Source organism: Maylandia zebra, linkage group LG11 (assembly GCF_041146795.1).
Source record: "Maylandia zebra isolate NMK-2024a linkage group LG11, Mzebra_GT3a, whole genome shotgun sequence".
Taxonomy (NCBI): Eukaryota; Metazoa; Chordata; class Actinopteri; order Cichliformes; family Cichlidae; genus Maylandia; species Maylandia zebra.
Window position 1 is genome coordinate 17,965,050 of NC_135177.1, and position 12,967 is coordinate 17,978,016.

General features: G+C 39.7%; 1 protein-coding gene across 3 annotated transcripts; it reads right to left on the reverse strand.

Moving 5' to 3' along the window:
- Positions 1–6,365: 6,365 nt before the first annotated feature.
- spaca6 (sperm acrosome associated 6) lies at positions 6,366–12,407 on the reverse strand. 3 transcript variants are annotated; one of them, XM_014412409.3, is made up of 9 exons: positions 11,795–12,401; positions 11,618–11,704; positions 11,359–11,430; positions 11,109–11,132; positions 10,922–10,999; positions 10,329–10,432; positions 9,785–9,941; positions 7,499–7,679; positions 6,366–7,340 (listed from the first exon to the last, which is right to left on the reverse strand). In XM_014412409.3, exons 1-9 carry the CDS (start codon positions 12,006–12,008, stop codon positions 7,262–7,264), a joined length of 996 nt encoding a protein of 331 aa, XP_014267895.1. In that variant the 5' UTR covers positions 12,009–12,401; the 3' UTR covers positions 6,366–7,261. The 3 variants fall into 3 exon arrangements, with proteins under 3 accessions (XP_014267895.1, XP_014267899.1, XP_014267897.1); XM_014412413.3 differs by lacking the exon at positions 7,499–7,679 and having other exon boundaries at positions 11,795–12,407; XM_014412411.3 differs by lacking the exon at positions 11,109–11,132 and having other exon boundaries at positions 11,795–12,403.
- Positions 12,408–12,967: the final 560 nt, after the last annotated feature.

Genomic DNA, 12,967 nt, shown 5'->3' on the forward strand with positions numbered 1-12,967 from the left:
GAGCACATGTAAACACAAAAAAGACAAAAATCTCTTCAATGTAAGATCTGATCTTTTTATATTATAATGAGCCTTTAAAATGTCAGAAAATATTTGCCTTCACATTAAAAAAATATCTTCCTCATTATTTTCCTCTCTCTGAACAAACTCTGTGTAAACACTCTTGGTATCAAAATAAAGCGAACACTTGTGAGATTTCATCAGAGGTGTAAATATTACAGCAGGTGTTACTGTGTCAAAGTTACTGAGGCTGGAACACAGAAAAAGTAAGTAGATTTATTCCTCCCTTAATTAATGAATTAAAAAAATTTTGAGCATGTAACCCCTTTAAAAATATGCTTTAGTTCACATTTTAAATCAAAAGATCATTAAACAACATATATACACATCACCTGTGCAAAGATTTATGCTTCTGAAGTGAAACAGTGAAAAGTGTCTGCACTTTCAATAAATAAATATTCAGGTGTGCAATGTGTCCAAATCTGGCACACACTGCACACCATATATGAGTTGAATTTTTCGGGTATGAACAGCAGAAATTATTTAATTTAATTTACGTGCCTAGAAATGCTTGTTTCTTTTGTTTTTTTTATATATATTTTTGAAGAATTACCCATACACTCATGTCCAGTGGGCCCATTCTCCCTTGTGTCATATATAGTATAAATGGACTCTGGCGCTTTAATCTACAAATCTGTGATTTTTTTGTGTTACATTGAGTACTCACAAATGCGTGCTTTGACCAATAAGTAACATTCACTAATAAGTAAAAAGCCATTTGAGGACATGTACATCTAATATCATATAAAAATATTTTGTATATCTTTGAACTTGAATATTTATCATTTGCACAGAAACGTAAATTTTTTTGGTTCCACAAATCTGATCCTTTTTATGTTCAAAGAGCTTTGTGCACGTAAAAATATCATAAAAAAGATGGTTAAATGCGCATGCACGGATCACCTGCTGTGGACAAATGTCATGTTTTGCATGCAGGTTTTGAGACTCATCGACAGCAATAAAAGATATGTGCAGCCACAGTTTATGAATTCTGACACATGAAGATGTGCAATTTCTCCATCTCGATCCGGATGAGTTGAAACTGATGTTACGAGTGAAGGGTGGATCTCCCTCTTAAATTGTGTGTGGAAGTTTGCTTAGGAGGAGTAAAACATAAAGTTCAATTCAGTTTTATTTATATAGCAACAAATCACAACAACAAGGCACTTCGTTGTTTTTCTTTTTTAGACTCCTTTTTTAAAAATTAACTAAAGTGAGTGACTGGGCCCATAAACCCGTTAGCAAAATGTAACGAGGTCAAGTCCGGTGGTCATTTTTAAGACTTCTATAGAACAAGAAGCCTTCATATTCACCATACATTCATCTTTTATACCAGAGCTTCCCAAAGTGTGGAGCCCGCAGAGCCATGGCAGGGGGGGGAACAAAACGCTTGGACACTGCTAGCACGGGCGCCCACAGAAACGCAAAGCAGGAGATGAAGCATCGCTGAATATGTTTCCAAACAAACTTCATTCTAAGCCAAAGGCTAGAAAATATGGTGAAGCATATCTTCCCGTTGGCTTCACCTGCACAAGTGCCGAGGCAGGTCTCCCCTGCAGAATTGGTTTTCCCTTCGTCGGGAGCAGCGCTGGGCTCTTCAAATCACGGAAAAACAGTATCCCACATTCTTGATTTTTAGTTCACAAACACTTGTTGTAATGACTAACTACTCCTGACATTTTGGAGATGTTAGCTCTTTATACAGTAAAGTTACAGCGGGATACAAATAATATCAGGCTGATCCTGCCACGATTTGTCCCCGATTCAAATCACGGATAACCAGTATCCCACAGTTGTTTATGTTTTTAAACCCATTTTGCACAGAGAGGCATTTTTTGATATTATAGCAATGTTGAATATTATTACACAGGAAAAAACAACTACATGGAGGGAGAGTAACTGCGTGTATATATGTAAGCTGTAAAACCCAAAGATAGTCAGATTAACAGTATTTTGTCTCTATCTTCCATTCTGCAATTCATCTCATGTAAACAATAACGTGGCGCACAGCGTGACGTGAAAAAGGCACATATCTTTGACGTTGCGTGACCAACTCTGTATTCCTCGTCCACACGTAAACGCAAAAAAGGAGTTTTAAAAAAATCTCCGTTTTCGGTGATTCGAAACGCCGTTTACATGTGGACGAAACAGCTGCGTTTTCAAAAATACCTGTGTAGTTGCGGACGTAGCGTAAAAGAGTTAGTAGTTTATTTTCTTACTACCTGTAATTTATTGCAGATTACTTGTATTTACTTAATTGTTTAATAAATGTTTGAGGTGTGAAATAAACCGTAATGGAGCAAAATATGGGTGTGTGGTTGGAGGATGTGTGCGTGCATGTGCGTGCGCGCGTGGACGTGGGGGCGCGAACATTTTTCTTGTAAAACAAAGGGGGGCCTAGCAAAAAAAGTTTGGGAACCACTGTTTTATACTATCATTGGACTCCTTTTACATGCAAAAATCCTCAAAGTGTCAAGAATTGCAAATTGTGGACCTAAGTAGAGATTGACAGGCAGACAAACAACAAAACAAAAGAAATGCTGGTCAGTGCTGCCCTCAGCTTCCAGAAGACACACCTGTGTCATCAGTTTCAAAATCTTACGTCACATTGTTCTCAAGTTATTGATTTCTCAAAATTTTCAGAAAGCTTACTCTGACTATGAGCTTAAGATTGCTGAGATTGAAAGTCATTCAAGATTTTTAGTAGATACATCCATGGTATGAATTTGAGAGTTATCGCATTCACAAGATTTTTATAAGACTTGACCTTAGACCTTGAGGTCAAACTCACTGAGATTTGAACTCATCCAAGATTTTTAGTAGCTGTATTGATAGTATTAATTTAAAGCTCCCATGTCAGCTCATTCTTGAGATATCACATTCACAAATCTCGGTGTCCACACACCAAAGAAGAGCTTTATCTTTATTGGCATCATATAAAGAAATGCATATTAATTGGATCGAGATCAATGGTTATATTGTTGTCATGTGCTTTTATGTCTGTGTGCATAAAACTGAGGGCAGGTGTGGCTTTTTTGAAGAACAAAACAAAAAATATAGCTACTAAAATAATTAAATGCTGATTTTTTTTTTATTGATAGTCTTTTATCATCATAGGCTATTGGTGATTTATAACATTTATCCATCATAAGACATGTCTACATACTAGTCAAAGTACAGTATACAGGGAGTGCAGAATTATTAGGCAAGTTGTATTGTTGAGGAATAATTTGATTATTGAACAACAACCATGTTCTCAATGAACCCAAAAAACTCATTAATATCAAAGCTGAATGTTTTTGGAAGTAGTTTTTAGTTTGTTTTTAGTTTTAGCTATTTTAGGGGGATATCTGTGTGTGCAGGTGACTATTACTGTGCATAATTATTAGGCAACTTAACAAAAAACAAATATATACCCATTTCAATTATTTATTTTTACCAGTGACACCAATATAACATCTCCACATTCACAAATATACATTTCTGACATTCAAAAACAAAACAAAAAAAAATCAGCGACCAATATAGCCACCTTTCTTTGCAAGGACACTCAAAAGCCTGCCATCCATGGATTCTGTCAGTGTTTTGATCTGTTCACCATCAACATTGCGTGCAGCAGCAACCACAGCCTCCCAGACACTGTTCAGAGAGGTGTACTGTTTTCCCTCCTTGTAAATCTCACATTTGATGATGGACCACAGGTTCTCAATGGGGTTCAGATCAGGTGAACAAGGAGGCCATGTTATTAGTTTTTCTTCTTTTATACCCTTTTGTTAGGTATTTTAGTACCATGGTAGCATTTACTGGATATTGTTTTATAGTGACATTATACAGGAAAACTCTGTCATTCAATAAGGCCCTTTTGTTTTAGTTATTTTTCTCTTTGACCCAAGAATTGATGTGTGAGAATCACAGGCTGGTACAAGGTTGAAATACCACAGAGATCACTCCCTCAGCTACATTAGTTTCTTAATCTTTTAGACGCCTGTTGAAGGCCAAATGGTTTGTTTCAGATTTCACTAATGAAAGAACTCTTTGTTTTGTGCCTTGAAAATATGTCGCTGAGATAATCACAATTGTAGCTGAACTGATAAACTACACAAAGGATGCTTCTTCACCCATGGGCAGGAAGACGCTGCCTTATCTTGGTCTGTACTGGTTTAAACTGATAATCTGCTGTCTCATGAATTTTACCCTCTATATAAACTGTTATACTTGTGAATAAAGTTGAGTCAATTTGGGAAGACAATCTGAAGCAGTCTCTGTTTTCTTGTTCTCCCAAGCTGCTCCCGAGCTCGTACTAACACGCTGAATGGCATGCTTGAATATTACTTGAGAATATATTTGACTGTGTTACAGACTAAGGGACATTCTCTGCTGATAGACGTCCACGCCTCGAAGGAAGTCGATCCACGGATTAGGCCCTGGAAACCGTTTCCTTCACCTTTCTTGCCAGCCACGCTGTGGAGTACTTGGACGCGTGTGATGGAGCATTGTCCTGCATGGAAAACATGTTTTTCTTGAAGGATGCAGACTTCTTCCTGTACCACTGCTTGAAGAAGGTGTCTTCCAGAAACTGGCAGTAGGACTGGGAGTTGAGCTTGACTCCATCCTCAACCCGGAAAGGCCCCACAAGCTCATCTTTGATGATACCAGCCCAAACCAGTACTCCACCTCCACCTTGCTGGCGTCTGAGTCGGACTGGAGCTCTCTGCCCTTTACCAATCCAGCCACGGGCCCATCCATCTGGCCCATCAAGACTCACTCTCATTTCATCAGTCCATAAAACCTTAGAAAAATCAGTCTTGAGATATTTCTTGGCCCAGTCTTGACGTTTCAGCTTGTGTGTCTTGTTCAGTGGTGGTCGTCTTTCAGCCTTTCTTACCTTGGCCATGTCTCTGAGTATTGCACACCTTGTGCTTTTGGGCACTCCAGTGATGTTGCAGCTCTGAAATATGGCCAAACTGGTGGCAAGTGGCATCTTGGCAGCTGCACGCTTGACTTTTCTCAGTTCATGGGCAGTTATTTTGCGCCTTGGTTTTTCCACACGCTTCTTGCGACCCTGTTGACTATTTTGAATGAAACGCTTGATTGTTCGATGATCACGCTTCAGAAGCTTTGCAATTTTGAGACTGCTGCATCCCTCTGCAAGATATCTCACTATTTTTGACTTTTCTGAGCCTGTCAAGTCCTTCTTTTGACCCATTTTGCCAAAGGAAAGGACGTTGCCTAATAATTATGCACACCTGATATAGGGTGTTGATGTCATTAGACCACACCCCTTCTCATTACAGAGATGCACATCACCTAATATGCTTAATTGGTAGTAGGCTTTTGAGCCTATACAGCTTGGAGTAAGACAACATGCATGAAGAGGATGATGTGGACAAAATACTCATTTGCCTAATAATTCTGCACTCCCTGTAGGCTGAATTGGTTACATAATGCTAAATGACATCAGTTATACTGCCGTGGTCCTTCCTTGCTTGGCTAACCTGTCATTTCTTCTTTTGTTTTTTCTTCCACCTCTAGCTCTTTCTTTGCTTCCTGTATGTGTGTATATGTTTGTATGCATGTGTTCTTGTCTTTGTGCAGCATAGGGACCTTGAAGAAGTTCCTGCTCTTGAGCCAAACATCTGCTGATAATCCACACTTGCTTTGATCTTGACGCCATCAAGGGTCACTTTAGTAGAGTGGCTGAGCTTCAGTCAACGCTGGATCGTTGATTAACAATAGCCATTGGAACCCTGCCTCATGCAAAGAATTGAATTTGTTCAAAGTTCAAAGAATTTAACTTGTCATGTTTTTCTGAGTGAAGGAAATTAATCCTCTGTCCTCTCTGTGTCCATCAAATCTGTGGAGAGTTTTAGAGAGAGCACTAAGGCTTTTGTAAATATTTTGGAAGGAACTATGGAGTTTTTTTGGGTTTTTTTCCTAGGAATCGCCGCACCCACCGGGAGCTGGGACTATCACCACTGAGGAAATCACATCTTGTTGGAACTGTTGTGCACTTAGTTTTTTCACTGTAAATAAACTCACTGTAACTGTTCATAAAGTCGTGCGACTGGGTCCTGTTCCTCTGCCATTCAACAAACCTGATCTATACATTCTTGCGCAAACCATAATGACACACTTTGACATCAAAAGCTTTTGATTGGGGTTTTCAGATTTGAGGATTGGGCCCAGTATATGAGCGACTTTTGTAAAACAGTGTGTTTTGTAACAGAATTTCTTCATCATGTGATATGTAATGGGGGGGGGGGGTGATTTATCTTTTGCTGTTGTTTACGCAACCAAATATTTCTTGGCCCACAACAGTAATGTGACAGTGTGTCAATGTAATAGCAAAGTTCAATGCAAGTTCCTGCTGAATATATTTAAACATGTCAAGACTTACTACTTCTTGTGGTTTCATTCAGACTGACTGTAGTCGGTAGCTTGTTGCTACCTCTGTCTTTCTCTGTCCTCTCTGTTTCTGTGTTCTGCTTGTGGATGATGAAACAAAGGATTTTCCTTTTACCCTTTTGACTGCACGACTGTCTGGACAGAACTGAGTCCATCAGCCACTCAGAGTGTAATCATGGTCACAATGTCTACACATGACCTGTTTTACCTCATAACTTTTCCTTACAGTATTTCTCAACTCATACTAGATATCGGGTCCTTCTGTGTTGATAGTTAATAAATTCTGTCTTGGCAAAATGTTCTGTCAGGATGCCTCGACTGTGTAAATATTTTGCTCAGCTTCATCTCTCTGATTTTAAGCTCAGCTGCCTTCTGGAGTAGCCAAAGTATCTAACCCTAACCCTCAAAGTCAAAGTGCCCTTAAAGTACCTTAAAGTTACTCGCTAAGGTCAGTTTAAAGTGGTTCCTGCTTCATGACGAGTGATGAGGGCCATTTTTCTTTTTCATACAAGGACACACACACACACACACACACACACACACACACACACACACACACACACACACACACACACACACACACACAGACACACACACACACACACAAATATGAAAGCAAGCCCAGCTACTCTACACTATGGTAGTAAAACATTTACTCAGTACTACTACTAATAAAGAGGTGGATCCTGCCCTCTAGTGGTGGAAGGAGTGACACACATGTTGTCTGGACTATGACGTATCACTCTGCAGACTTGATGAAATGCCTTTGTTGCGTCACATACATCTTCCAAACACTCTAGAATAAACCTAAATCTTCAGCCTGATGTGTTTCTTCAGCATGACTTTGCTCTTGTATGGATAACCAATGCAGAACCCTGAAACAACCAAAGAAAAAGAAAAAAAAAACATGAATACCACCTCATTTGTGCGCCCTGGAGCATCATGTATTCATATGACAGGTGTGAATGTCTAAATGACTTTGCGGTTAAAATCTGTTAAAGCTGATACTGTGCAAATAATAGTTCTGTTTTACCCCAGGGAGAGACACAGCAGCAGCAGTAAAGCGGTTAAACAGGCGGCGAGAAGCGGTAACAATGAGGCGAGGAAGGAGCGGGGAGAGTCACCAGACGCGGGGAAAAACTGCCCTCCTGGGAGCAGAGACAGGTCAAATGTCTCCTGCAGCTCTGTGTGGCCTGCCACAATCTGGGGGGTCACTAAGACAGACACGGAGGGATGAAGACAGGGAATATAGAGGAGAACCGACGATGAATGAAGTGAAAGGTTGGTTGAGGAAGTCTGCAGTTTTAATTGTATTTGCTTAGTAGGAGTTTCCTCATTTATTAAGCACAAATACAGAGTTAGTTAGTCTTCTGTACACAGTAGTTGACATGTATCATTAGTGGGTTATAACCCACCAATTCAACAGTTGTATAATTTAAGAAAAAATGTGCTAACCCAGAAAACTAAAATAATTATTCAACTAATCATATAATGTTCAGGAGGTGAGATGCACATAATATTATACATATACATAATTACACATGCTAAGCTGTGTAAAAATGCATAATCATGAATGCTAATAGATGCATTCATATAGTCAAACAGTTATTTTTGTTCTTTCCTCCTTTCTAAAATCCCCTTTAACTCCACTTTTCAGTAAAACACAATCTGTACACAGGGAATTGTCTGCACAGGGCTCATTTACATTCTGATATATTCTTCCACATTTCTTTAAATGTGTTAACAACTTTGCTACCAAAGGCATACATCCAGCAGGCCTGATTTATTTCCCTGTAAGAAGAATTTGGCTATAAAAAGCAAGGGTATAGTCAAACTGGATGTGCTTTAGGTTAGTTAGTATTCAGTGTTAGTTATTAGTGCTTTAGATGGGTTAGCCTTTAGTTTAGTTAATATGTTCCTCTTTTGTTTTCATGCATATCACTCCCTCTTGACTCCAAACAGCCAGTGCTTGCTTTGCCAGCCAACAGCTGTATTAAGATACCTGCGGCAGCACGTCCTTGCAGCAACACACTTTCCAAATATATTTTATTTGCAAGGTCACTCAGTAGTAGTGGAATAGTGTTTAGAAACCTTGGGTTCATCATAATTATAATTTTATTTTACTGGATGTGAACATGTTTGGAAGCGCACCTGAGCAGTAGACTCAGAAATAACAAGCTTCTCAGCAGCTCAACAGTCCAGTCTCTTTTTATTCCCTTTTTCTTCAGTGGATTAGTGTGCTGGATCTACATTGCAGACTGGTTAGACAAACTGAAGAAAAATCAAACTAAGAAAAAATATTTTTTTTTGAGAAAACAAAACAGCTAGTGTTTTCAACTTAAATATTATATTTCAAAACTAAATCAACCTTCTAAGGAACAATTCTGCAACAGGCTAAATCCATTATCAGTGGGACCTTACAGCCCTCTGACCTGCTCAGCATCACAGACTGACACGCAACAATCCCTGAGAGAAACTCCTGGCTATATAGTTAATAACTTCTCTCATCCCAGGAAATAATACTTAAATACCAATAAATATTAAACTTATAGCAGTGCACAGTGTCTCAGTCAAACACAATGGTAAAAAGTTAAGTTTAAAAAAAAAAAGTAGATATATTTATCTGTCATCTATTTATTTCTTAAACTTCAGGCTAAAGTCCCCCTCCTTCATACCACACTTCCAGGAAGGTCACCATAAAAAGCAGTCCCAAAGTGCCTGGACATGCACAGCACAATGGAAATATAAACACTGTGGAGTATGTTTGGAGGTCACAGGCCTCCCTGTGACACACAGTAGCCAGCTTATTTAGAAAGGTGCGTGGCTAATTTACAGTGATTTTCCAGAGGGTGCTAATTTTGGACAGAGAAGGCTTTCAATTAAATGCACTTACTGGAGACTTTAGAGACTTTCTAGCCAACTACTTAGAGTGTCTCTGAGTGCAATCAAGTGGTGAACAAGACAAACAGGAGCCAGCACTCACGTCTCTGGAAATTTATGGGAGAAGATTTGACTGGTGATGGCGAATTTAGAAAATAATATGAAAGTTCAATGTACCCTCAAAAACATTTTTAAGCTGTTCTTTCTCATTTTTTAAAAAAAAGTAAAACTACAATGTAAATAATATAATATCTTTAAAATAGTTTCAATACATGTCAAAGTTTGGACCTATTTACTTATTTCATCAAGTGTTCAAACATTTCTCTGGTACAAAGTAATGTTGCTTTAAATGTGAAGAAGTTTCCTTTTTCCTGGTACAAGGACTCTCCCCTTGATCAGTTAAAATTTCCAAATATCCTTCTAAAGTCAGCTGTTTTACCTGAGACATAGTAGTATACTCGGATAAAGGAGAGCTGGCCCGAGTACACCTCACACTGGTAGGTGCCCTGATGCTTCAAAGTCACTGAGGGGATGGAGTAGAGCCTGTCAACGCCCACAGTCACTTCTTTAAACTGATCCAATTGCTGCGTTTCAACCTGAAGGATTAAAATGTTCTCAGTTGTTGTCTGCTTCACACAAACAAACAACAAAGTGTTAATAATAACAGCTCAGTATTTTATATTTATTAAATCTGTTGTCACAAGAAGTCAACTCTGTTCATGTGGTTATAAATTTGCAAAAATTTGTAGGCAACTGAGCAAAATCACGCACTGACAAACACACCTGTTATTAGGAGACATCTTTAAGTCTGTAGTGCAGAGCTAACTGTCTTCCAGCTCCAGCCTCAAATTTCAAAGATTTGAAATCACGTTGCTCATTCCGTCTAACTCTAACTCGAGTAAGCTGGTGTGTGTATTTTGCAAAAATGTTGAACTGTTACTTTTAACAGTGACCCTGAATGATTCACCATATGCTGAGCGTACCTCCTCTGCGAATCTCCAGATCACTTCAATATCAGTTGGCAAGGCAAATGGCACGTCGCACCACATTCGAATCCTGCTGTTTTCCATAACTTTAATTTCTTCCACTGAAATAAACATATAGCCACCCACATGCACACAGACAAATGCACACACTCAGATAACATTCGCACAGGGGCAGCTCTTGCAGCCTGAGCTCTCCTTAATGATAATATTTAAGCCCAGTCTCAGAGGAGTCGAGTAAAAGTGATGATATGCTGAAGAGTGGCGGTGCTGTAAAGGCTTGATACGAATACCATGTGTGTGGGAGTCAACTGTCACCTTGCATAAAGAAACCAAGGACTTAAAGAGTACCTCGGGGGCTCTGTGCAAAAGATATAATGTGTGGAAATAAAACCTTTCCTCTGTCTCTCTTTCAAATCCTCACTTTTTGCTAAGAGCATTTCAAGGATCAAGAGTGGATGCTTATGGAGGTGAAAATAGGGCTATTTAAGGATATGTCACATCTGGATTAGTACTTATTTCTTTAGTTGGAAATTGTGACATAACAGAATCAGTGATGTGTTAGAGGTAATAATACGAATAACAGTGCTCACCTGGGCAGTCGAGAGGAAATTCACAGGAGTCGTACTGGCAGGTAACACAGTCGTACACTGCACCTGCACTCTGAAAACCTGATGGGTGAATGAAACCGATACTGATGCCATTATTATTTGGTTTCTAAAAGCAATGATTGTTATGTTGTAGAATCAAAAAAAAAAATACAATAAAATCAAGACAAACCACATGGAGGGATACATCCAGAGACTGTGAAGAGAATAAAAAACTTTGATTAATAAATATTACTGATACAGCATCCAGGAGTGAAAGCCAGTTAAAGCAAACCACCTTCTGGATCCTTCATGGTATTTTAAAGACTCTAAAAATGTAACTGGCATCTTAGAGAGAGTACAGAGATCACTGTAAGATGTGATGACCTAATATAAGTTATTATGGACAGAAAGATGGAGGAAAAGGGAAGTCCGTGGCTCACCTCTAGGCAGTTTGGAGGCAGCTGAGATGAAATTGTCTGCTGCTGTCTGCAACCTTTGCTCGTACACAGTGTCTGATAGATGGAGGGGAGGAGGAGGAGGAAGACAGAAATATTTGGCTCAATTCATACTGGGGAATTGTGTGGCTGGGGGCATCGTTTTTTGTTTTTTCTAACTTCTCTTTTTCTGACCTCACTTAGCAAATGTATTACTCTTTTATCGATGCAGCTATACAGTCTGCTTAAACAGGTGTTTAGCTACCGTTATTCAGCTTTTGGTCAAACTCTTTCAACAGCCGGAGGACCTCTGCATCCAGAATTTCCTTCAGTTGGATGTCATAGCCTTTACCTAAAAAAATCAAGAAATTACATATCACCTAGATTTTTACATGCTGTCACAAACTGTTCCTAAATTGGCAAAGAAGAAACTCTTTCGCACCTACTCTACCAGCTTCAATCACTGTCTCATTATTGTTGAATATGCGGTCCAGCTTCTCGAAGCAGGCGTCAACGTTTCTCACATTGTACTCGGTCAAAACGTGACCCCAGCACAGACGGAGACTGTCTTCCACATCCACAAAACACTGATAGCAGCTTTGAGACAGGCACAACAGCAGGCTCACACACACAAGCCGCAAAGCAGATGTCTGCATCTTTCAATGTGAGCTTTAAAAACTCAACTAATGTTTCTCTGTAGGTGTTTTGATTCAAATCCTGGTCTCATAGCGACTAAAAATGTGCAAATTCTAAGGTTTTTCTTTTCTTTTTTCTTCAGGGCTTGATGAATTAGAGCCCTGTATTTATGTTCACATCCCACACGGGGATAAAAGTAAAGTCTTGAAAGTGTATCACGCTCATCTTTTCTCGACACGACAGGAGAGCATCACAGACTCCTCTCTGTATTTCCCACCATTCTATTGTCTCTAGTCCCCATTTCCTGCTGCCTCAATGCACCAGTTTTACTGCAGAGCACAGAGATGAAGCGAGCCAAGGAGGGAGGTGGCGGCAGCGAGAGGGAGAGGGGCAGATGAAGATGGAGTTAAATGCTTGTGTACGTGTAGGGGATGGAGTGGGAAGGGTGCCGACGTGAAAACCCAAGAGAAATATATAATATGCGATAAATGAAAGTCTACCCGGCGGTGTGGGGTGGGGGTGGGGGGTGGACGGCGAGACGGAGAATGAGAAAAAGCCAAATATGAAAATAAAGAACAAAAGGGACAACAAAATCGATGGGGTAGCAGAGATAGAGAAGGAGTCAGTGCACATTATTGATGATGAAGTTTAGAAAAAATAGAATTGGTGAAAAACAAAAACGTGAGAGAAACAGAAACAAAGAAAAGACAAGAGGAGGTAAGGGAGGACACGCAAGTGACAGGCAGAGGCAGGCAGAGAGGGAGCGGGACTACAAATCAAGTCGACTGCCTCATCGCATCCTGTATCCCCCTCTCGTCTCCCATCCTCCTCATCCCCTCCACCACCACCCCTTCTCCCTTGTCCCTCACTCCTGGTGCATCTCCATGGCAACCAGACAGGGTGCCTAATACATGAACTTAATATATTTCCAGTGGCAGGGTGAGCTGGGTACTAATGCATTCATCTGTCTCCACACAGA